General features: G+C 34.0%; 1 protein-coding gene across 3 annotated transcripts in view; it reads right to left on the bottom strand.

Annotated features, from left to right (window-relative positions):
* The window catches only part of CCDC171 (coiled-coil domain containing 171), a 348,708-nt gene that overhangs the window by 76,968 nt on the left and 244,478 nt on the right, over positions 1–27,262 (bottom strand). For all 3 annotated transcript variants that reach the window (XM_082657166.1, XM_082657167.1, XM_082657168.1), the window contains 3 exons: positions 24,378–24,523; positions 22,301–22,355; positions 7,004–7,135 (listed from right to left, as the gene is read on the bottom strand). In XM_082657166.1, coding sequence (XP_082513292.1) covers positions 7,004–7,135; positions 22,301–22,355; positions 24,378–24,523 — 333 coding nt within the window. The remainder of the gene's footprint in view (positions 1–7,003; positions 7,136–22,300; positions 22,356–24,377; positions 24,524–27,262) is intronic.

The raw sequence follows: 27,262 nt of genomic DNA, 5'->3' as shown, positions 1-27,262 counted from the left end.
AGTAGGGAGTCACTAGATTCCTCAGTATAAGATTCTGCGTAGCAGAAGCTTTATACAGATGCATTTCCTTGCCCTCATATGTCATCCTGTCATTTTCAAAAGGCAAAGAGAGATTAAAGTCCCAACAGGAAAAAAAACAAAACTGTTGTTTCACACCACCACTAACCTGAAATAAAACCCATGATCCAAGATGTAAAATGTCCCATCAGGTAAACATTAAAAAAAAACTTTTTAGCACGCCTAGCCTTAACAGATTTTTTTCTTTTTTAGAAATCTTAGCTATCACTTAATGCCCAAGATTATGTTTTAACAACAGATACAAAGAAAAATACGGGTTTTTTGTTTTGTTTTGTTTTGTTTGCAGTACGCGGGCCTCTCACCGTTGTGGCCTCTCCCGTTGCAGAGCACAGGCTCCAGATGCGCAGACTCAGCGGCCGTGGCTCACGGACCCAGCCGCTCCGCGGCATGTGGGATCTTCCCGGATCGGGGCACGAACCCGTGTCCCCTGCATCGGCAGGCGGACTCTCAACCACTGCGCCACCAGGGAAGCCCAAATACGGGGTTTTTTTTTTTTTTACAAGTCTTTTGAAATAAAATATGGGGATTAAGAAAATAATGGTAGCATATATCACCTGGTAAAATATTTGGACCAAAAAGCATAATTCTACATTTTTACTCTCAAGATCCTGCCCTAAAATTCTGTTTGATGCGCCCCCCTACGCCCTCCTCCACCACCATCACCACCAAAAAAAAAAAAAAAAATGCAAATCAAATAGGCAGAGGAAGGGAACTGAGGAGAAAGGGAGGCAGGGAGGGTGAGAGGACTTAGGTGATAATACCGGAACTGCTCTAATAACGACTGATGGGCGAGGCTAAATTTCTAGCAAAGTCTTCCTGGTCAATGGAAACTAAAACGTCCTGAAACCTTAGGAGAAGATACAGATTCGGGACAACAAGGTGTAACTCACAGTGACTATAAATCAATGTTTAAATGCTACTATGCTATTATTTAATCACTGTTGTTCCAATTTGCAACACACTCTAAAATTAGTCCTTCTGTACACATTAACATCTTACTTCTCTTTATATTTTGTTTTATTTAGCATTGCTCACAGCTCTAGTACCAGCAAGTTTTGAAGAAACTTAATGTCTGCTTGTGTATTATCAAATCTTCAGAGTAGAATTCTAAAATTTTAACTAGCAAATAACAAAAATATTTTCTCTAACAACATTACTTCAGGAAGTGCCATTTATTCTTCCTGGTGTCAACATGAAAAACAAACGCACTAATCCTTATATTCATCCTTGAGGTGGGCCTCAAATCCTGGACATTTAGATTCCTCATTGGCACAATTTTTATTCTGTGGAACTGGAGATTACAGCTGTCAAGCAGCTAGATGAGACAAAGGATGGCTTTTTTCCATCAAAATGTCTTTATTCTCAGATGAACTATATGATTTTTCCAGCTAATTGTTTTCCCCTAATAAACAGGTCTTCCCTGGGAAGCACCTTCCAGCCTTTGAAGAAGGTAGCATTTCAACATTCTCTTTGATGCCACAACTGAATTCTAAAATCATTTTATGTTTTGTAATTTAAAAGATATTTTGATTTATGAATTTAAAGAGAATTGCACACTCATTGATAACAACTTTAGATAACCCCAAAATCTTCTCGATACCTTTTTACAAAAATGACCCCACTTACCAAAAAGGTCTGACTTCCAATAATGCACAGTCATGGACCCAGAAATAAATGAAAAGGAATATCTATGAGACATACAGCTGTCACAAAATATATTCTCTTTACTTCACCATGGAGACTCTTAGACTAAACCCTGACAACTCTGTAAATTAGGAACCCAGCGAGAATGGACATCTGAAAATAAGGGAAGACCTGAACTATAAAAAGAAGGTAAAGCTTTCTTTTAGTATCAGAAAATAAAGAACCATACTTTAAAAAGGAAACTAAAGAACTAATAGAAGTCATCTAGTCTTTCAGGGACAACTGGGCACTTTTACCTATTTAGTAGTCTACATATTTAGCAATATTTCCATTCAAAATGGCTAGTTTTCATGTTTTAAAAAATAATCAGAGATCTGAAAATTCACTTATGGGGATGGAATAACTTGAAGAAGAAAATGTCTACATAATACAAGATTTCAAGTAAAATTGCCTAACATTTCTTTAACTTCTAACTATGCCCAAATGAAGACATTTCTTATACAACAATTAGAAGGCTGCTGCATTAAGCAGTGTAACTGGGAACACATGTGAAAAATTATTAAGAGTGATTCTTGATATTTTTATTCCCTGACAGTTTAGGTACTTAGGTACAAGGTATTTGTTCCTTCTCTATATTAAAAAAAAAAAAAAATCCCTTCAAGATGCCCTTTTATGATTTAACTTTATAAATACAACAAAATAGCTGGAAGAAATTTCTATGCCTGGAAGGTAAGTTAAATGTAAAAAACCATGGTACCCCAAAAGTTGCGGGTATAGCACATAACAAACAACCATACCAAGTAAGGACTTTGTAATAACATGGTAGGTTATGGGTGATTAAAGGATTACTGGATTTACGGTAAAGACTCTTGTTTAAAATCTTCATAAATAAATGGTTTCACAATGAAGCCTTTCTAATGAAGTGTTTATAAACATATATTTATAAAATATACTACATTTCCAGAGGTATAGTTATTGTGCACTAAGCCTTAAACACTTTTATGAGATGGTTCGGGGGACTTTTCCTTTTAAATGAAGTGGGTTTAGAAGTTAAAAAAAAAAAATTGATCCCAAGTCTCTTAAAGGCGTGCACAACTTAGGCACAGCAGCTTCCTAAGGCACCTTGACCGGCGTCTGAAATCAAGTATTCATTCACCCATACATACTGAGGGCCTCTTCCATGTGAGGCAGGGTTCTGAGCTCTGATGATGCAGCAGTGAACAAAACCAAGTTCCTGGTCTCACGACCTTTCATGTTAGTGGAGAGCTAATAAATAGTGAGTGTTTACAATGTACCTGTCACTATTCTAAGCACTTCAGGTGGATTAACCCATTCAATAGTCACACTGAGTTAGAAACTTCTATTATTTTCATTTTATAGATGAAGAGGCTGAAATACACAGTTTAAGTAACTTTCCCCATTAATCTCTTTTGGATTTCTATTCTCGCCATGATCTCCTCACAAACGAAATTGTATTTTATAGACAGACCCTACCTTTATTCTTTTTTCCTCTCAGCTACCCTAAAACACACACACACACCACACACACACACAACACACAAAACACTATGCCATGGTTTACAAAAGGCAGAAAGGCACGATTAAAAAGAATGAAGGGACCGGTCACCCTACTCACTGGATATGTGACCTTTAGCAATTTACTTCATCTCAGTAAACTTCAGCTTCTTCCTTTGTAAAACAGATAAAAGCAGAGCACCTCTTTTGCGTAGGGTTGTTGCAGGGATTAAATGAGAGAGGAAATGTAAGGTGCTTAGCACAGTAACTGGTACAGAATAAGCACTCAATAATATCAATATTGATATTGTTCTGTGTTGTTTATTGTTGAATGGGAATGGAGGCACAAACATTTATTGGATGCCTGCTGATATCTTCCAGATAGTAAAAGCATCACATATCATAATTATTGAAAAAACACAATTCAAAGTATAAGACGATGAGTAACAGGTATCTTTATAAAGTATGGGCAGAATATTTTTTCTTACAAAGTGCTCTGCATTCACACTGTACTGGGCTTTTCAGCTAAAGCTAACTTGTCTAATCTAGGTGTTTTATTTTTTTCCAGTATCCTACTAGACTAATATGCTGTTATTTAGGAGATAAAAGCCCAGGTATAATAGTTCTAAACTTGCCATAGGAGCTTAAACAGGGGTTACATTGGCGACATGGACTCACTGGAACATCGAGTAACAAGGAAAAGTAAATAGGGAGCTACAGTTGATCTTAATCAAAATTATTTGAAGCTTTTGAAGAAACAAGGAAGACTGAAGGAAACAAATGGAAAGATATAGAGAAAAGATTCTAAGTAACCACTTCTTTAAAAACAAAACCACCCCCACACACCCCTCAAAAGTAATAAAACCAAGCTACTGTTGCTTACTTCATCTTTACAATGTTTCCCATACTGGTCAGCAGTAATAAGAGCCACCATGCGTTGCCTGCTTTCTTTGTGCTGGGCACTGTGCTCTCTGCTTTACATGCATTGCCTCATTCAAACTTACTACAAGCCCGAGAAATTGTTAGCATTACACTTTGTTGCAGATAAGGGAATCAGGGTTAAAAGCTAGCAGATCACAGAGACTAGATGAACTGAATTATCTCCTGTAGAAGAGTATCAGTCACATGCTCTTCTGGGTACAGAGAGATAAGGTAATCCACTCATCCTCTTCAACTTTCAATCATGCTCATTGGTCTTCCTTCCATCAAGGATTATACCTATAATAAAGCTTGCCCCTTTGGAAAAGACAGACAGTGGCTGTCTAGGAAAACTTCAGCTCCTACCGCTCTAAATGATGGTTGTATATGTTGGCCAAATAATTCAGACGCTACCACATCCTGCATAGTGGTCCTCCCCTCATCATAATCGAAAGCTGTTCATGCTTTGAGTAGTCCGCTTCATCAGCACACAGTACAAAGCTAAACAAATACTGAATTCCTAAATATGTAGCCACACTTAGCATAAACATATATATTTACAAACTGCGAAAAGGTGAAAAGTAGAGTTCTATAATATTAGCCTGTCAAATGGAAACACAATTTTGTATCTGTGAATTTGTCTACAATACAGCATAAACTATGACCTACATCATACACAGATCCATAATGTATACTTTGTAAATGGAAGAAAAACTCCACTGTAGATTTCAAAGGTTTCACTCTGATCATTTAACACAGGCATCTAGATTTTTACTGTCAGATTTTACCAGTTCAGGCTTTGCAGTCAAATACACCCAGACTTAAACTCAGACTCTAGGCCTTACCATTTACTTGCTGTCGATCTGAGGAGAGTTACCTGCCATAGTTGTTGTTTTCAATTGTAAAATGGAAATAATGCCATCTATCTGACAGGTCCATTGTGAGAATTAACTGAGATCATTTATTTAAACAGCTAAGCATGATACCTGTTACACAGTAAGTGCTCACTAAAATGGCACTTATAATAATAATTATTATAATTATGGTTATTGTTATAATTAAGGACTTCAATTAATACAGTGCCTTTCTTCTCAAAGTACTCCATATCACCAATTGTGTCCGTGTCCGTGTGTGTGTGTGTGTGTGTGTGTGTGTGTGTCAAACACTATTAGGGCTCAAATATGTGCTCTTCTCTGCACAGGATACTAAACCAAAACATATATTACTAAACTACAATGCATGTTACAGCACGTCAATACAAAATTTACCCAAGTGTTTAGGTATCTGGCAACCCACATAACTATTTTTATTAGAACTTGGAAAAGACAGTAGTTTAAAATACAAGCCCATCCATTTCCTTCTTGTTATGCACAGATGTCAGAACTCTATAGAGTTCATGCTTTGCCTCAAAAAATGGCATTCCTAAGAAGCAGTCTCTTTCCAAATCATCACAATCTAGAGTTTGGGGGAAGTCTTTATTTGTGAATTATGACAAGTACTAAGCCCTGTGAGATTCCGAATTAAGATAACCAAGCAAAGGATTACTTTACAACCACTAGAAAAATCTCAAATCATATTGTACTTAAATATAATCAAATTTTAAATGTACATCTTAATCTTGTACTAAATAATGGTACAGTATTCTAGCCTATAAATGAAAATAAAAATGCCTTATGCTTCGTTTTACAATTACATATGTTTTAGATATATTGGTGGACAATCTAATGAAAGAAACAACAAGCATTTTTTCTTTGTTGAGCATTAATTTGAGTACTAATAACAAATTAAATTAGGGTATGGAGCATGTAGGAAAAAATTAACATAGCCCCACTTGGACTGACATTAATTTTGTACGAAGTTAAAATTTTACAGGGTCATAAACTGAAGAATGAAAAAAGTTTATCTTAAACCTCAAAATGTGACAGGGACTGAGTTTTAAGAGATCTTTCTCTTAAATACATTGAAAAATCTAGGGTGCTATTGAACAAGGACAACCTCTTTTGAATTACCAGGCTCCCTATAGTTCACATAATGTCGATAGATTTTTCTAATAAAGAAATTGGGCATTAAAGGGAGAATAAAATACATACTAAATTTTGTTTTGTCTGATTAAAAAATATTTTTAACCCTAAGGAGAAAAATGAGCACAATAACCTAATAGTAACCTAGAATAGAAAGCTAGCTGCAGCATCTGAAAATAAATATGTTTTTGAAAATAAATATCTTTATTAAGTTTATTTTAAAGTTACTTGAGGTTTCATGATTGGGTGCTTTGAGTTTTATAAATGAAATAACCTAGCTGACACATATAACAAAGTTCATTAAAACTAAACACTGAAGTATAAGATACTTTTCAATGCAAAGTGCAGCTAGGTTCTAGATTTGCTGAAATTAAATTGCCACCTGAGAAATGCTGGATATACTTTGGAATTAACACTGAAAAATATCAAATATCTCGCCTGATAATTTTATCTAAAGTGATTTATTGTAAAACAATAAGAGTTACAAATTCAGACTAGCTTAAAGAGATAACAGCCTAGCGTCTTATTGTCCTCTGCTGCCCAAAAGTATGTTCTTTTAATACTGTACTTAGCTATAAACCGCACGTTTTTCCTTGGTAAAAAATAAAAAACTTTTCTGGATTATTTAATTGGCTAGTTCTAGGCTTTAAAGAAAAAAACACAATTATTTGTGAAATATAGTGTTACATGACGGAAGAAAAATGAGGAAAAATTATTTGCATCTTCTTCAAGTTAGTCACAATACTTGGAGGCTTCCATTCTCCGCAGTTAGTGCAATTTCTTTTTCTACGTGTCTCGGTAGCAAACAATGTAATTTAGACTCTAACCTGGCACGCTACAACCTCTGGCCCGCCCTTGAGCCCCTCCATTGCAAAGGTCTCCAGGTGCAGTCTGGGTAGCTGCAGGGTGAAGTCATTCCTACTTGCCGCAGTCCGTGACAGCGAGATCTGATCTCTGACCTAAAGGGAAAAAAATAGCATCAATGGTAATTCCCCTTCAGACACATTAACTGGGATGAACTGGGTCCCCTTGAGCCCACTGAGTGGACTTGCATTGATCGCTGGACCTGAAATCCATGAATAAATTTAGGACTAATTGATTTTTCGTTGCAAATAAATCTCTAATTCAGAGTACTGGGGGAGAATGTTAAGAAGAAAAAGCATCCTCCTACTTGAAATGAGGGAGGGAAGGACAGTCGCTGGAGCTCTTCTGATCAAGAGGTTTTGAATTATTTTTTCACTGTTCCACCCTCAGAAGAAAAAGGAAAGGAAAAAACATCCACAAAATCAAAAATAAACAGCAATCTCCTATTTATTCTCACTTTCTTAATAACATGTTTAATTTAACTGGTATTAACTGATATATATTAAACAAGATAGTTATTAGGTACTAGTCTTTGAAAAGAAAACTTCAATATGTACTCTAGAATAAAAACAAATATGCTCAACACACAAGGAGGCTTAAAAATATACCAGCAAGAGGTCTGCTTGCCCTCTTTACTCTAAATTAAACTTGAGGCTTAATGATTAAATACATATAAACCAACTTGGTCACACAACTTCTAAATAAGATAATGGATAAAATTAGTAGTGTTTGTACTATATTTTAAGTATTCAGTAAGGTAACAATACAAACACATCACAGATACAGAGAATTGGAGAAACACCAATTCTCTAGCTAGCCTCTGCATCACATGCAGTTGATATTACACTGCCACCTTCTGGACAAATGAGAAATACTCACTATATAATATAAACAGAAGAAAATGCTCAGAAACAGGTATTTTCATTTTTAATTTCCAAACTTAGTAAAAGCCTCAAAAATTCCACAGTTTAGTTTTCTTTTAAGACCAGTGATCTTTCATCTTCAATCACACAGTTTAATGATAGCAGTTTTCATATGTATACATATTTCCTAACTTTCCTTATACCTGAATAGGTTTTAAAAAATTATCTTTTTGACACCATATATTTGATAAATAGTATACAATTAGCTTAAAACCACAGGACAAAATGAGTTTTTATGAGGTAGCAAAGGTCAAGAATGGGGAGAACTATCATTGCTCAAATAAATGTATTTATATCTCTAGTTTTACCTGAGCAATTTCATATGTAACTTGGCAATAATATATGATAGAAACCCCAACCTTCATTTTTCTATTCCAGCTTGTAAAACTGTTTGAGTTATTTCTTACTTTATGAATGAACTATCATACTACATAGGGTTTCCTTAAATCAGCAAACATGCGCAAATACGTGATGACATCTTTCATCGTTCGTGCTAATCTAAGTTATAAAAATCCTTATACTCTCAAGTTGAGCTGAAGAATTTCTGTCAATAAGTGAATGTCAAAGTGTATGCTGTAAAACATACACTATAATGCAATTTCTATAACAGTGTGAGTATGATATTCACGCCGGAGTCCTAATTCAGAATGTATATTTATCTGTAACAAACATTCTCCAGGCTTCAGTTAAGATGAGAATGCTTTTAACTCACTTAACAAAATAAAGCAAAGACATTTGTGAAATATGATTTAGGTTTTATATCTTATATGTATGGACACCTTCTCTTGCCTTTTTTTTTTTTTTGTCGTCACCAATGTGCACTCAGATAAAAGAAAACATTAATGTGGATTAAGGTACTGAGAATTTATCAACATCAAACCACTAGTGTTTTGCCTTCTACCCTTCTGAACAACAGTCAATAGATCTAAATATTTTACTGCACCCTGGCCAATTCATTGTTTGATGTTTAAAAACTCACCCAGAATCAAAGAAAATTTATTAAATTTGAGCCCCCAAATGAGATACTATTAGCTTTGAAAGTCAAGTTTAACTGCGATATTGATGATTCTCTTTTTTCTGTGACAAAATTCACTAGGGAAATCCTGGATGTCAAAGTACAAAAGCAGATTGCTAATATGGGCAAGGGGGGGGGGCAGGGGGGAGGCTATGAGCAATGTAGGTATAATCCACAACACACTCCAAGCACTGGAGGTCCTTTAACCTGATTAATATCAGGCACCATACTTCATCTGTGAAGCCTGACATACAGGAACACTAAGCCACATTTTATATTCTCTAAATAAACTTTCTGAACAACATTAAGCCGGGGCATCTGGGATTTAAAACTGTGATTTATTGTCAAATTAACATTTTCACTACAACATTATTTAATTTGCCAAATGAAATAATTCTTTGTATTTGTATTAGATAGGGAAAAAACTCAAAATGCAGTTGTATTGCTAAACCTAATGATGGGCATCATAATTATAACATTATTTGAATAACATGCATGTGTTAAACTATCATTAAATTATAACTTATCTGTTGAATGTTGGCAGTGCCATCAAGAGACGGTGCCCCATGATATAATCTCACAAATATTTCTACTAAAATTTAAGAGTTTCTTCCCACTTTGAAATTAAATCAAAACTTTGAAAATAGGCATCTAAAATAGTCTCCACATATTTCAAGGAAAAGGATTTTTTTAAGTCTTGATAAAAGATTGACCAAGAATTCTTTTATTTTAATGGAAAAGGGGAGTGAAAGCATCATGTTGAAAGAATACAAAACAGTGACACTAGGACAAGTGAAAATATAATGATGCAGCAAAGAGAAGCAAGGAAAGGTGACAGGGAACAGGAAAAAGAAAGGGCGAAAAGGGGAGACTGTTCAGAAAGAATGCAAAAGGCAAGTCTCAATATCAGTGTGTGAACAAGGATAAAGAGGGAAGAGATTCAACACAGAACAGTAAGTAAAAAGACTCTCACCTTATTTCATTAAATTAGTTCATAAGAAAAATAGAACAGCAGGCTGAGAACAAAGTGACTAAGAGCAGAAAGGAGATAAGTGGGATTTCTTTAGGAAATGCTGCCCACTGGATAAAAAATGGTCTTTCAAAAGTGAGAATTTAAAGTAAATTTCTTTACTGTCAAAAAAATTTTGAAGTAACAATATTAGAACAATAAAATTATTTTTCTTCCTACTCTTCCTAGGGAAAAGTAGGTTCACCTTTTAAAATAAAGATTTTAGTGTGAATTTAGGATTAGAACAACCATCATCACCTGTCTATGGATTAAATTATAATTTCAAATTAATCTGAAATTATAATTTCAAAAGCCAACATTTAATTCTGCTACAGTACATCATTATTCATCCTATCATTCAGATACTATACCCTTTTTACTCTGAGTTATTTATATATGTGAGCAATAAATATATATATATAATATTTTTCTACTTTAAAATGGCTAACAGTTCATTTTAACATATAATAAAATTTGTCAAAGAATTCTACAATATAAATCTCAACTATAAAATTGTATACATTTTTATAACATTCTATAAAAACTACAATTTCATAATATTTTGATAAAGAATAAAGAAAAGCATACTTATATTACTCCACCTTAAATTTTTGATTTTTAGAAAGAGCAGTTTACGTTCTCCCTTTTGTATTACATACTTTCAGAAAGCAGATATTTCTCAAAGATAATGCCATAATAAACAAGAAAAACAGAGGCATATAGCAAAAAAAAAGAAACTTTTTAAGAAGCCAAAACATCATTAGGAAATATTTATTTTATTGTAACAATCCAGTTCCAGGTTTAAGTGATTCTTCAGATCCATACTGTACTGTTCCTATTCCTCTGATTAGCGTTTTCTCACAAGCCACCAATCTTTCCTAATCTTCTGTACTGCTACCAAAACACAAAAAACTATTTCTGCTAGATACATCAACTATGAAATTAAACTAGTCATTTTTAGAAAAACTGCTCAACTCTCAAAATATGAACCTGCATCTTTTATCATGCACAGTTATAAAGCCCTCTGCACCCAATGTTCCAATTAATTTTTTAAAAATTCATGAAATATGGTACTAGTTGTGTTTTTACCAATAGGATACCCAGGATGAAGCAGTAAGGGTTTTGATAAAAACTCAGATACATTTAAGAACACGTGTAAGAAGATGTACACAATGTCTGAATCTTGAATGCCTGGGAAAAGCAACTGATAATCAGACTTTTATATCATACTCCTGACCTGCCTAAAACTTTATTAATTCCAATCTATTACGGCCCCCAATACTTCAAAATAAACCTTTTTAACCAGAGAGATTTCCGTCATATACAGATCCCAACAATATTTCCTGTAACTTCCACTTTTATCATCCTGTGTTCAGGTTTTACTATGCCACCATTCCCTGCCTTCCTTTGTCCTACTTCCTCCTCTGTACTTCCTTCCACTTCCATTGATTCCTAATTGCTTTCCCTTCTCTCTTTATTCTATTTTTCACCTTATACACTAGAGCAGCCTAGGCATTATTTTTCACCCTGTGCACTAGAGTGCAGAGTGCAGTTGGCACACTACAGCCCAGGGACCAAATCCAGACCACCGCATGTTGTTGTAAATAAAGTTTTATTGGAACACAGCCACACCCACTCACTTAGCTATTGTCTTTGGCTGCTTTCCTGCTATGAGGATAGAGTTGAATAGTTGAGACAGAGACCATATGGTCCACAAAGCCTAAAATATTTACTATCTGGCCCTTTACAGAAAATGTCGGCCATCCCCTGCCTCAGAGGTATAGAAGGAAAGACTATATTTTTCACCATCTATAGATTTTTTTTTAAATGACCACATCTCATCAGAGAATGCATGAAAAATTTCTGGTGAGTAAACCCTGTATCACTAACACAGGGTGCCATCTCACAAATACCTCTCACTCCTTCTTTCAAGTTTTACATAGTCCAGTATACAACTTGACTGGGTCTAACTTTCCTGGTCCAATGACTGATCACCACTCTAATACCTAAACAACAGAAAATTTGGCTAAACAAGTAGTATAGGCATACTGGAGAGTCTTTTATAAATACAGAGAGAAGGGAATCCGCCAGAGTTAACTATATACTCTGCAATAACACTAGCAGCAGAAAAAACCCTATGCATACAGAGGTTCTTAGTAAGCATGTGATCAAATAAGAACATCATTCCAAACTTGCAAATTCTATAAGGCAGTAGGAAAGAGAGGATAACAAAAAGATATTTAGACAGTTCCAGCACCCTGGTATGTGCCCATGCTTTAATCCCTGACAGAAGCAGGGATTAAAGCATGTCAATGCAATGCAAATGACATTCACAAATGGACAGTTACAACTAAATGGATATTTCCCTCTTTTACCTTTTCGTTAACTAATTAATTCATGAAATGGATAAAGTACAGTACTATTCTTATTAGTAACAATACCACTAGCACTTCCAAAAGTACTTCATACTTTTCAGAGTACTCACCACACTACCTCACTTCATTCTGTCATTCACCTTGTGAAAGAGCTACTGCCATCCCTAATATGAGGATACTGTGTCCAGTGCTCCTAGCAACAAATAATAATGCCTCTAAATATCCACAATTAACAGTCAATAGATGAGGAAATGGCTCAAGATTTTGGTACTCCTTCCATTTCCCTACCTAAAAAGCAGCACTATCTTATTTTTCCTTTCCTTTGTCCCTTGTCTGGCAAGCTAGCAAAAATGTGTGTCACATAAGTAGTTTTGTGATAAGCAGTGGAGACTATTATTGAAACATCCTTATTTTCCTCAGTAGTTTCATTGGATCTGTGGGCATTTTCATTCATTCATGTTTTTTCTCCCCAACCCGTCTCCCCTGTTCTTTCTCTCTCTCTCTCTCTCTCTCTCTCTCTCTCTCTCTCTCTCTCTCTCTCTCTCTCTCTCTCACACACACACACACACACACACACACAATTATCATACTGGGAGACAAGTATCTGTGCAGCAATCGTTCTTATACAATGGCCATAATCTCACAGAGAAGACCCCCAAACTATGAGGTTCCAAGATGTGTGCAGCAGTTCCAGCTGTGCTCCACACCTGCAGGAAGGAGACCTTGGCACTCGCAGCAGGAGCAGGCGTTCCACTGGTGCTGCAGCAGGCACGGAAACCCCTCACTTGAAAAGAAGGAAGTGAGAAACTAGCCTTATTTTGCTGGCAGGTTATTTAATTTAACCTACAACCCTGGAGCAGAGCCAGAACTCTCCAATGACGGCCTGCTGCTGTCACCAGAAAAAAGGGCAAAATCCACCACTACCACAAACACCCCACACATTATAGTTCCATCCCAATTATGGAAGTAAAAAACTGATCTTTTGAATCAAGCTGCCTACATCCCAATTAAGGATGTGAAAAACTGAACCCTCAAATCAAATTATCAAGCTGGAAAAATAGGGTGATTTAATCATGGACATCTTATAAAGGCACTAGACAGCATGATAAATTTGTGGTGTAGGTTATATACCATAGAATGCATCTCATAAATTGACTGTGACCTTGAGTTATTTAAACAAACACAAAACCCATATTCAAGAATAGAGAAAAGTATTTATGAATTGCTACAGTTCTCCACACAAAGATATTTTCTTTCCTAGGGTAAATTATTTCAAAGGGTAAAGACAGACGCACACTGAAATTAGTTATTTAGATGTGTTTAAGCTAAAAACTGGTAAGCACACGTACACGAAATTCTGTGGTCTCATCTTTAGTCTGTCAAGGTTTTTAAATCCCTCTTGAGCTGGAGTACCATTTTTAGCTTGGCTAGGTCAGAATGACACTGAACAATATGAATGATGACACACAAGACAGCTATATGGAAGAGTTGTCATCAGCAAGCCAGCTGTGCTAACACCTGTATGTCCTGCACAGCTGATCTTCAGAACCAGCATCAAGAAACTGAGAACGGAAAGGGGCTCAAAGATCATAAGGAACAGAGAGTCATTAATAAGTCACTTAAAGCTGCATTATTAGAGGCAGATGACCATTGTTTCAGCTTTAAAATAACTGTCAGTTTCATTAAATAAAAATTATTCTGTGGTCTTTGTATTCCTTGTAAATGCATTGAAAATTAAAAATCAAAGTTAACTATGTATTACCAAATATTGTCATTAACCATTTTTTAAGGTAAGATTATAAAATCACATTTAAAGATTTGCCTATTTAGAGTCTTCACCTGTCAGATTCTACTTGACTCTATTTATTCCAGAATCCACTCTAACAATAGAAGTAACCATCTTTCTACTTCATAGGAGTTAAACTAGCTATTACCTATAAATTTGTTGTTAGCATATCTCTCTTTCTTAGGGACATCCTTATAATTGAATCTAGGCTTTCTCCTCTAGAGCTTGATTAGGCAAAGTAAATACATATGCTATTTTTAGCAATCAAAAAACTAAAGACAGTATCAGCAAGACTTCCACTGGGATCTAGAGGTGGCTTTAGTTATGTTTAGAGACTGGGTGATGGTAAAAGTTTGACTCATTCAACAAACATTCATTAAGTGCCTACTGCGTACCAGGCACTGTGGTAGATGCTGAGGATATAAAAATTAAGGAGACAGAATTCCATCCCTCAAGGACTTCAAACTCTACTGGCATAATTAATCTCTCAAAATGTATTTCCTAGCCTCCCATTTATCTATAATGTCTTGTTTCTCCTGTCAATTGCTATACTACCTTCTTTCTTTGCCAGAGAGAATTATGTTAATCAATCTCAAACCTTTACCTTTAGTCCTGACTTTTCCCCTGAGGTCCTGACTCACATATCCTGCTGATCACTCCATATTACCTTAAACTCAGTATTTCCAAAACAAAACTCATCATTGTCTCCCTTTTTCTCCCTAACAAAAGAAAAAAAAAGAAAAAAGAGAAAAAGCCTGCTCCTCTCTTTGTTTTCCCAACATCAGTTAATCACACTGCCCATCTTGGGAGTCATCCTCCCCTGCCTTTCACATCTCCATGTGCCATTTTACTAAATGAGCTTCATATCCTTTCTTCTGACACCACCAATCATCACTCTCCTGGTCCAAACCTTCACCAGCACTCATCTAGCCTACAGAATCACAGTTCTTAAAAACCACCTTCACTACTCAGTATTTCCAGTCTGCAGATGTGCCCCCCTAGAGCCCCAATTCAGTACGGAAATCTGACCACATCACTCCTTAGTTTAAACCCTAGTTTAGTCTCACTTCCTCCATAATAAAGATCCAAGATTCTTAAAACAGCCAAAAAAAAAAAAGTTCTTCCGTGACCTGGCTGCCACCTGCCTCATTCAGCACTCTCCTTGCACTTAATACTGAATTGAGGCTATTTGGCTATTCATGCTTCCATGCACTTGCACATGCTACTCTCTCTGCTGGAATGCCTTTCCCGTCTTTCCTCATACTTCAAACCCCTTCCAGGCTTTAATTTTCTTCTGAGAAATTTCCAGCCAACCTTGGGTTTTCTAAGCATGCCGCACAGGTGAATAACCCTATCTAAACGGATATGGAACTGCATCTATGGATGCATATTTATCATAGTATACTGGAATTATCTGTGTCTCTACCTTGAAGAAAAGGACTATGAGATATGTACCTACCTACCTACCTACATACATACACATATATAATGTTGTTGTTGTTGTTGTTTGTGTGTGTGTGTTTGTTTCCCCAAAGGCTGGTACAGTTTCTGGCCCATAATATACATTCAAAAAGCATTTGTAGGACTTAACTATTTACAGTAAATATTGTGTTTTATGTTGGATTAGAGGTTTTAAGTGACTTCATTGTACAAGCAAATCCAAGAGTGTCATCAAAAACCCCTGTAACTTCCTAGTCATTGGTCTAGTGTCACTTCAGCCTTATAAGTTTACAGGATTTATAGATTCAGGTATTCTAATCTTCTGAGGTTTCAAGATTGTGACTTCCTGTTTTATCTTTTAGTCATCTTATTGAAAAGGCATCTGACACTTCTCATAAATGTTCAGAGGTAATTTTAAAGTTCATAGTACGCTATGATCATACATAGGAAACAATTTAATCCTTCCAAACTCAAGCAATCTCTAAAAGCCTCAAGAATCCAGCCATTCTGCTAATTGAAAAATAATTTTAAAAAGATGACAAAAAATATTCAGATTCTTCCCCACATTCCAACTTTACCAAAATTGACTTACTTTCACCCACAGCTACAGTAAAACAAGACATCTGTTAGTATCAAATAAATACTAACATAACTTAATTTTCTCATACCTAACCCTAAATAATCCAGACATTATCCTCTCCATCCAATCATTACCCTGTCCTGAAAATTATTTTGATATAATTATTGTACTTTCTCTGTTTTCCTCACAATAGAAATAATTAAGCATGTTTGGAGGGCTCTTAATTTTTTAAAAATTTCAATTCCTGAGAGGATATATTATCAGTAATATTAGAAGCCTTCTGGTAAAATTATTAGGAAAATAAATGTATACAATTTTAGGGAGAGATGTGAGGAAAAATGGCAGAGTAAGGAACCCCAAAAGCCAGTCCCTACATAAAAGCAATGAATAAACTGGCAAAATTTATCAGAATCAACTTTTTCAGAACTCTGAAAACTATCTGAAAGTTTACAGCAACCAGGTAAAATCTTAATCAAGAAAAATCACCTGAATCTTGGTATTTAAGGAAATCTCCATCGAAATACTAACAGACCACTAAGTTAACAGAACAGAGGTTTCAGTGGCCACACATGACCAAGAATACAGACCTTATGAAATTAGTTCAGGAAGTCACTGAGAAAACAAAAACTACTAGAGTAAACAGCAACAACAAACACTAGGGTTGGGAGAGAATCTGATTTCCAGAGTTACCACATTATATATTCAAAATATCTACTTTTCAATAAAAAATTTTGAAGTATGCAAAGAAATAAGAAGGTATGGCCCATACATAAGAAAAACAGAAATTAATAGGAACTGTTCCTGAGGAAGCTTAGATACTAGATTATCACACAATCACCTTAAATCAATTATTTCAAATGTGTTTCAAAAGTTAAAGGAAACCATGTACAAAGAACCAAAGGAAACCGCGAGAGTAACATCTTGCAGATGAGAAATATAAATAGATAAAAAGCATAGAAAGGAACCAAATAGAAATTTTGGAGTTGACATATTCAAAGTGCTGGGGGAAAAAAATTGTCAATCTAAAATTCTATATCCAACAAAAATATTCTTCCAAAATGAAGGAGAAAGTAAGCCATTCCAAGATAAAAAGCTGAGGGAGTTCTTTACCACTAGTCCTGCCCTAGAAGAAAGGCTAAAGGGAGTCCTTTGGTCTGAAATGAAAGGACACTAGACAGTAACTCAAATCCACAAGAAGAAATCAAGAATACCAGTGAAGGAAACTGAATACATAAATATAAAAGTCAGTATTAATGTATTTATGATTTGTAAATCCTCTTTTTTTCTATATGATTTAAAAGACAACTACATAAAACAATACTTATAAACTATTTCAAACCATACAGAATTACCTTAGAACTAAATAGCAAAAAGATATCTGGAAAATGCCCAAATATTTTGGAAATTAAACAACACACTCTTAAACAATGAATAGGTCAAAGAAGAAATCACAGAGAAATTAGAAAATACTTTGAGATAAATGAAAACAAAAACACAACATACCAAAACTTATGGGAAGCAGTGACAGCAGTGTTCACATGGAAATTTATGGCTTAAACGCCTACATGTAAAAAGAACAAAGATCTCAAATCAATAACCTAACCTTCTATCAGAGGGAATTGGAAAAAGAGGATCAAACTAAACCCAAAGCAAACAAAAGGAAGGAAATAATAAAGATCGGAACAGAGATAAACACAATAGAGAACAGAAAAATAATAGAGCAAATCAAGAAAACCAAATTTGGTACCTTGAAAAGATCAACAAAATTGACAAACCTTAACTAGACTCACCAAGAAAAAAAGATTAATAAATTACTAAAATTAGAATTAAATTGGGGACATTTTACTACTGACCTTACAGAAATAAAACAATTCTAAGAAAATGAACAACTTTATGTCAACAAATTACATAACCTAGATGAAAAAGATAAATTCCTAGAAACACATGAACTACCAAAGCTGAATCAAAAAGAAACAGATAATCTAAATAGATTTATTACAAGGAAAGAGATTGAATCAGTATTCAAAAAGTTTCCAGCAGAGAAAATCACAGGACAAGACAGCTTTACTGGTAAATTCTACCAAAAATTTAAACAATTAACACCAATCTTTCTCAAAGTCTCCCAAAAAAATTGAAGTGGAGGGGCTACTCCTAAATTCATTCTATGAGGCCAGTATTACTCTGAAACCAAAGCCAGACAAAGATATAACAGGAAAACTGCAGACCAATCTCTCTTATGATCATAGATACAAAAATCCTCAAAAAATACTAGCAAACCAAATCTAGCAGCATATTCAAATGATTATACTCCACAATGAAGTGGTGTTTATACCAGAAATGCAAAGATGGTTTAACATATATAAGTCAATCTATGCAGTACACAACATTAGCAGAATGAAGATTTTTTTAAAAAAATCATCTCATTTGATGCAGAAACAGCATATGACAAAACCCAACAACACCCTTTCATGACAAGAAAACTTCAAAATACTAGAAACAGGAAAGAACTTCCTCAATCTGATACAGGACGTCTATAACATTTAATGGTGCAAGACCAAAAGCTTTCCCCATAAGATTAGGAACAACACACAAGAAAGTCTGTTGTCATCATATTATCATACGGCTAGGACTGGAAGTTCTAGTCAGGCAATGAGATGAAATAAAGGAATAAAGGGAGGGAGGGAGGGAAAGAAAAGGAAGAGAGGGAGGAAGGGAGGGAGGAGGGCGGGCATCCAAATTAGAAAGAGGTAAAACTATCTTTTATTTGTAGATATCACAATCTTATATACAGAAAGTCTTAAAGAATCCACAAAAAAGTTATTAGAGCTAATAAATTCAGCAAAGTTGCAGTATACAAGATCAACACCCAAAAATCAGTTATATTTTCATATGATCAATTGATTTGTCAATTGATATAGTCAACTGATTTTCACTAAGGCTACTAAGATTACTGAATGGAGGGAAAGAACAGTCTTTTTAATAAATGGTGCTGGGATAACTGGATATCCATGGAAAAGAGTGAAGTTGGATCCTTGCATCATACCACATACAAAAATTAACTCAATATGGACAAAAGACCTAGATATGAGAGTTAACACTATAAAACTCTTCGAAGAAAACATAGGGTAAAATCCTCATGACCTTGGATTTGGCAATGCATTCTTAGATATGAGACCAAACACATGAGCAACAAAAGAAAAAACTGGACTTCATCAAAGTTCAAAACTTTTGTTGATCAAAGGACACGAACAAAAAAGTAAAAAGACAACCCACAGAATGGGATGAGGGGGTATAGGAGTGACTGCTTAATGGCTACTGGGTTTCTTTTGGGGGTGATAAAAATATTCTGGAGTTAGATAGTTGTGGTGGTTGCACAACATTGTAAATACATTGAAAGCCACTGAACTGTACATTTTTTAAATGGTTTAAATGGTGATTTTTTTTTAAAGTTCAATAGTTATGTTTTTTCTAAAATACAAAAAGTAGTTCAGAATTCAACTAAATAGAAAAGTGTGTGTATTAAAAAAAATGTACCTCGTGAAAAGTTGTAATGATTTTGTTTTTCTCTTTGTCTTACTTTTCTTAACCCCAAATAACCTGAAATAAGCCCCCAAAAAGTTTCTTAATAAAAAGTTAACTTCTGGCCTATATTTAAAACAGCCATAAATAAAATATATTTAAATGTAATTTTTTTAAAAAAACTTCTGTTTCTTTGAAAAAAACAGTATATGCTTTTAAATAAAAAATGACTAGCCTTCTTTATTAAATACTAGTATCAGTCCCAAATGGGATTTTAAAAATAATATACAGTAAACAGCTGTGTATAATACAGTTTTAGGATTTGAAAAGTTGAATGTTAATGCGTCAAAGTTAAAAATTAACAAATATCCAAAAAGTAATCACTTTTCCTAAAAGCAAACATGTTTAGTTTAAGTTCTTTAAAGTACAAGAAAATAATTTCTACATGAAAGTAAGTTCTTTTTATTTGATTATTGTGTCAGAAGTTAGTATTAAAATTCAATTCAGCAGGTTAAAATTTGGTTTTATTCTAGAATAACTGGTGCATACCTTGCAAACGTATGTGGTTAAGAAATATGAATAGCTATACTATTTGACTATGTACAGTAAACTATGCTGAAGAGGTTGGATGTAACCCCAGTCATTTTTACTGTACCATGAAAGAGCCTGGACCCTCCTTCTATACTACTCTTAGATTCTCCAAGACAGCAAAATGCCACTGGACAGTCCACAGTGGCCAAAAAAATAAACCTGCAAACTCTGGCTTGAAGACAGGTGGGCTGCACCTTCCTGAGAGCTTCAGAGGTACCCTCTGGGTCTCTTCCTTATCACCCATTCATTGTCACCCATACTTCGTAGAAAAGAGAATTAGCCCAATAATCAATTAGCCTTTCCTAAATTTTCACTTCAAGCTTGAAAAGTAATTGATAATTTTAAAATCACTATACATATAGAAATTTCCAGAGACTTAAATCAAAATAACTAACTATTACATCTGAAGGGAGATTAAAAAGCCATATAGCAAAAGTAAATCTACAGTGGTTGTAGGCCAATTCTGCAGACATCTTTCTTTCCATATGACACGAAAATCAAAAGAACTGCAAATGAAGAAGTGTATGATTACAACTGTCCTGTTGCAATCAGTCTTTATTGTATTTAAAATACATATTTTGCCATTCTCATAATGAAAGGGTAAGGTACAACATTTATATTTCACATTGATGATGGTTTTTGTTTGATATCAAAGTCCATTCCCAAAACAGCTGCTAACCAACATTACTTTCCTCTGTCTGGGGAGATGACAAACAATTGATTTCAAAGGCAACATTAACTGGTATAAAAAGGTATGCCATATACATGACATAATTTATTTTTCCTATCGGAAGTCTCACCATATACCCAAAAAAATCTAACCAAAGATGTCTCTTTTCCTACAAACCTAAATTTCAGATTTCTAGCATGTATGGATTTGATGTGATTATATTTAAACTATACCGACAGGCTAAATTTTTTTAAGTGGGAAGGAGGAGAAATCACAATTTCAAATAATATTGCTTAAAAATAGCACTCAGAGTATTAGATTCCTTTTTTCAGAATACTCTCTGTGAGTCACTTTTTGCTAGTCACTTTCAATATCAAAGAATACAGAGGTCCATTGTTTTTAAAATGTTAAAATGTATTAAACATGTTTATTGATGTTATTTTGTATTTCCTTAACAGGATCAGTTTTTAGGATATTTTTAAGTGATTTTAAAACTATATTGTATAAAAAATTTGATTCACAAAATTATTCTAAATATGATTCATTCATAAATTCCATATATCTTAAAAGTACTAGGTATTTACATTATTCCAACAAATTGTCTGTTAAATAATAACAGAAACAAATAACATTTCTCTACTTTTAAATAATGAAATAATGAGACATCTTTGAATCTGGAGTGCTAACAAAGTACACAGTCAGTATTGAGTCAATACTTAATGATATTAAGTTTTTAGTAATATTGTAATATCCTTATTATGCTGTTCATCACTATAAACTAAAAGTCAATTTATCATACAGAAGTAATCAATTGAAAATAACAGACTATTATTAAGTATATTCAATTTCTACTTTAAGAATACATTCCTATAAAAAGGTAAATTACAACTTGAAAAACATTACTGCCTAAGTTAAGGTATATGAGTACTGCCAAATACAATACTTTATGTCTCTCTCTATATATCAATATATGTATATAGGATAGTAGGTTTAAGAGTGGTAAGAGGTTAGACAGTGTGGTCAAACATTTTATCATTATGAGACATATATGAATCTTAATGACCTTTAGTTCAGTCAGCAAAGACCACAAATAACTCAAGTGCAATTATACCAGTTTGGGGAAAACACTATTTTCATAGTTTTATCACATACATAAAGTGAATTCTGAAAAAAGTTATGCAATATAGCATTGTTCAATACAAATTTTCAGTCATTTGAAAGGATCCTTTTGTTAATTTATTTTTAAAGAAATCTACAAAATGAATCAAAGTACTTTACAGTTAATAAAATTAATGACTAGGAGAACTGTGTCATAATACAATTTGAACAATATTGAAGAAAAATTATAATACCTTATGAAGCACATTTTCTACTGTTCTCATATGATTAGCAACACATTCTTTGTCCCTAGAAACAAAATAAAGATTAGGTGTTAGTAAAACCCAAACCTTACTATAATTGTAACACATTTTAGTATAAGTGACTATTACTGAAAAATAAGGGTTGGTTTGTCCTAAAGTGTAAAACCTAACAATATTCACTAGTATATTTCCGCTTTTAATTCTTATCTTCAGTTATACTGCCTGCCAAAAATTAGAGGGGGGAATAATTCTTATGGATATTTTCAAAGTTAAAAGAGAGTGAAAAAGAAAGAAAGAAAAAAAGAAATCATGTGATTACATTATTGATTTACAATGTGCTGAAAAGGCTAAACGTGCATTCTTTTGGCTTCTAATGAAAAAGACTTTAGAAATACTAGTGCTGGAGATATAAATGGTCATACTGGGCACAATAATATTTTCCCTTCTCCATGCGTTTTTTGTGCTATAATAATTACACAAAAACCTTCTATGGCCTTGACTAGAAATATGCAAAGTTACTATTTTCTTCTCTAGCCTTGTATATTGAGTTTAGCCTTTATGATGAAATTAAAAGTTGGGATGAGAATGCTGAAGACAAAATTTTAATGATGAATTATAAATTGAAAACTGTAAATAATGTATTAGCTCTCCAAATTTCAAATTAGCTTTCTTTAGCTTTCTTATAAGCACATGTGCCCATGGTCACAGATCTCAGACTTGACAAATTCCTGAATTACCAGCAGTATTCTGAAGGCACAATATGAATCTAGAGGTTTTATAATCTTGTTTTCATTAATCTTAGAATTTTCAATGCTCTGAGATGTACTAAAAATTACCTGTGCTAAGCTTCTCATTTGACATGAGGAAACTGAGACTGAAAAATGACAGCAAAAAGCTGATTCAGTCAAACTTATATTTTTTTAAAATGACAATTACATATAACCAATATGGTAGTGCACTGTTATAGAGCCTTACAATTTTCCAAAAATGTATTGGTGGGTATTCAAAATGCCAATATTGTGGCATTGTGTAAACTCATTTTTTCATTATGTGTGAGCAATATCCCAAGCCCACTGACAAAGCTGTGGGTATCCTAGGATTGCAAACTGCCCGTTTTATGATTTAGTTTACACATTACATTCATATTTCTCATGTTATGCTTAACAAGAGTTTGTCTCCAAACATTGTTAAGTTATAGTTATACATTTGCAAATATATACATACATACATATATGTATATGTGTGTATGTATTTAATAGTACAGGAATCCAGAATTCCAAATTTAGAAAACACTGAGTTTATTAAAATTAGATGTTTAATCCATAAATAGATTTTCTTTAAGCCATGCTGTTGTAAAAAGGACTGTCTTAAAGTACTCCATGAAATTTGATGTGGGGAACAAATAAAAATACCCAAGAGAACTATTCAATTTGAACTTCACAGTGTATGTCAACTTGATTACCTGGTAAAAGGAAAAACACTCTCATCACAGTTACATAGTTGCCCACTCTGAAAATTGCATATTCTTCTCTATTTAACATATTTGAATATACAGCTATAAAATTAAATGAATTTTCCATGATCAATATGTTTTTACTGCACTTAAAAAGATGCTACAATACACATGTTGATTATATACTAACATTTCTTTATGGAAATATTACTTGCAATATTAGTATAATATATGCAGAAGAAAATTTGGGAGGCAGTGGGGCAGAAAGGGATGAGAAATATGACAGGAGAAACTATTCAAAACTTTAAAATAAAGAGTCTTATATCTCAAGTTAATGAAAACCTGATTTCAAACATGTAATGCTACAACAGAACCTAAAATACACAGCATTAGAGGTTATATAGAAACTTATTCTTTTCTAAGGTTTCTCAATAAAATATACATTTAGTATGTTAAGAGTTTTCTTTTTTGAGGATATATCAGAGAATTTCAAAGAGAGACAGCTGTACTTTTGTTTTCTAACACTGTATTATCCAGGGCTAAAACCCAGAGCATGAAAGTAAGAATCGATCTTTTGTCTGTTTTAAGTGATCTCCCGAAGGTCCAAATGCTCACTTGGCTGCCATGCGGAGGGCACTCTCTGCATCATGGATGTTCTCCTCCAGTCGACGCTTGTCCTGCTCCAGCTGGGTAAGATGTCTATTGAGCTGACGCAGAGATTGATCTTTTCTTCTCAGCTCCATCTTTGCCTCGGAGAGACTCTGCAAGCAGACAGAAAACAGAGTTACCTGTCAGCCCTGATAATTAACTTCAATTTATGCCATAGGCTATTAAACAAAGAAGGATACAGACTGACTGAGAAGTAGACTTGGGTCATTACACATCAAGGTTTAACAAATTTTCTGCAAAAAATTTTACATACTTACTAATTAGAAATGATAGAACTGATAAGATTTTGAAAAATGTTTAGCTGCAAAATACATCTCTGTTTTGTTTTTTTAAATACTGCAAGGCAAATACATTCTATTCTTACGAAAAATATCTGATTATTAAAAACCTCAGGTTGCATTTTCTTTTAATGATAAAAAATAAAGATTTCAATGGAAAAAGTACATGAAATTTAGAGTCTATTTAAAACAAGAACTATCATATGCCAAAGTATGTGTGTGATGGAGAGGAAGGTAGATTAGGATACCTTTAAGAGAATGGGGAACCCAAAATTTAAAAGCACCACTACTCTCTTTTTAAATGTATCAATAACAGTTATGTTGCTATACACATCTCAGTGAACAAACACACTGGACTCGAAAATAAAATTCACTTATTTCCCATAAAAAACTCTCATGTCAGAGAAAACACAAACGTGATCAACATGTTTCAACAGAGAGAGTTATAGACAATACTTGCATTTGGAATTATGTTCCGTAAATATTTTACTAGTCATAGAAGTATAAAATTTGTTGATATTTGCTATGTGCTTTAATCTGAAATATTCACTTAGCACAAAAATTTCAAGACAGAAGAGTACAATTTCATCTTGGAACTTTAAGGCTAAAGGTCTTAGACTCAAAAACTCATAAGTTCAAGGAGTATTTTCTTATTTAAAATTCTAGGATGTAAAACAATATAGGGATCAGAGGATCTCTTAGCACTAAAAATCTGCTCATTTCTTTGCCTATGAAATTTCTAGCATATGAGCTTATCAACCAGTTTTTCAATTAAGTTTGTTGGACAGTGAACTAAATAATTGATTGCATACACATAATATTTTTTCTTCTTTCTAAGAGTGTAGCCACACATTAACATTCACAACTATGCTTCAAATACCCAGTAAAGAACAACCAAGATGCAATAATTTCATGTTTAAAACTTTTCCAATAATATTATTTTAATGCACTCACAATAAGTAGTATATAAAAACTCAAGCTGCCTGCGTGGAGCTAAAATAATTAATTCACTCTGAACAATATGAATTGAAAGCAAAACCAGGTGTTTTGCTTTCAATTCAATAACATCTTTATTGGAGTATAATTGCTTTACAATGGTGCGTTAATTTCTGCTGTATAACAAAGTGAATCAGCTATATGTATACATATATCCCCATATCCCCTCCTTCTTGCATTTCCCTCCCACCCTCTCTATCCCACCCCTCTAGGTGGTCACAAAGCACCAAGCTGATCTCCCTGTGCTATGCAGCTGTTTCCCACTAGCTATCTATTTTACATTTGGTAGTTTATATATGTCAATGCTACTCTCTCACTTCATCCCAGCTTACCCTTAAACCAGGTATTTTTAAATGCTAAAAGAAATTTAATTCAGTATTTCACTTTCAAACAGTCAAGTTGCTGTCAGACAAATACAAGTCAAGAAACTAGAAATAAGCAAACTGTGACTATTTTTTAGATATTATGTTTTATTTTAAATCTTTAGTACTAACAGATCTTTAAGTATATCCCACTATGGAAATAGTCACTGATTCAAACCAACTTAAAAAGACAACAAAGAATAGATTTGAAAAGCCATGCTAAACCTACTTATTTTGTGCCAATGTTAAGATATTTAAAGGCACTGAAGTATCATGAGATTTCTTTCTTTGAAAAAATAAAACCCATTTGAGTCCTTTTAAAGGCAATATTTCTGGCATCTTTCAGGTAATAAAAAATGCTGTTTTTCAGATGTGAATATAAAATTAATGATCCACCACCAGTTACACATAAAGCTTGAGTTCTTTTTCCAACAGAAATAATAGAATGTGCCACTCCATTCAAATTCTCTTGCTCAGTAGTTCTTATGAGTAGAGGTGTATATTTGTGAGGGGTGTTCAGGATATTGATTCCAGCCTCACCCAGAGCGAAGCTCACTGGTCCAATCTGAGAGAACCCATGACCTTAAAATCACTATAAAACCATACTTGACTTTTCAGCAATTCTATGATCTCCTTCCAAAGAAGATATAACTCATAGAATTAGAATCTCCACTATATATCTAAATCTTCCAGTTTCCATCAGCTTTCATCTCCTTCTCTCAGGGGCAATGGCAGGGAGCCACCAAACTCTTCTAAAGCTTGCACTGTTTCAGAGGTACAGCTGAATAGCCTACTCTAAGACTGAAATTACAGACAACAAACAAAAAAATGGTATAAATAGGTGATACGGATCATACTTCCTTAGTGTAAAAATGAAGAGATAACAGTTTTTGAAAAAAGAATAATCATAGTTATATAACTTATGGACACAGCATTCTCATTTTAAAGAGCTGAGGAACATCACAATGGAATCTACATACATCAATGAGTGCTAAGGTTCGTGGTGATGTATGCAAAACACCAAGACATAAAAAGTGATTCAGTAATATGTCTTTTCTCTGATGTTCACATTTTTGTGTTTGACGACAAAAGTAGAATCCTTAAAAATCCTAACACTAAGCTTTAAAAAAAGAAAAACAAATTCATGTGTGTGTGTATATATATGATGTATATACATACGTACCTATACCATATG

Source organism: Grampus griseus (genome assembly GCF_964374135.1).
Source record: "Grampus griseus genome assembly, chromosome: 6".
In the NCBI taxonomy this organism is placed as follows: Eukaryota; Metazoa; Chordata; class Mammalia; order Artiodactyla; family Delphinidae; genus Grampus; species Grampus griseus.
Note: the sequence above shows the minus strand (reverse complement) of the source record. Positions and strands in the feature narration are given on the sequence as shown.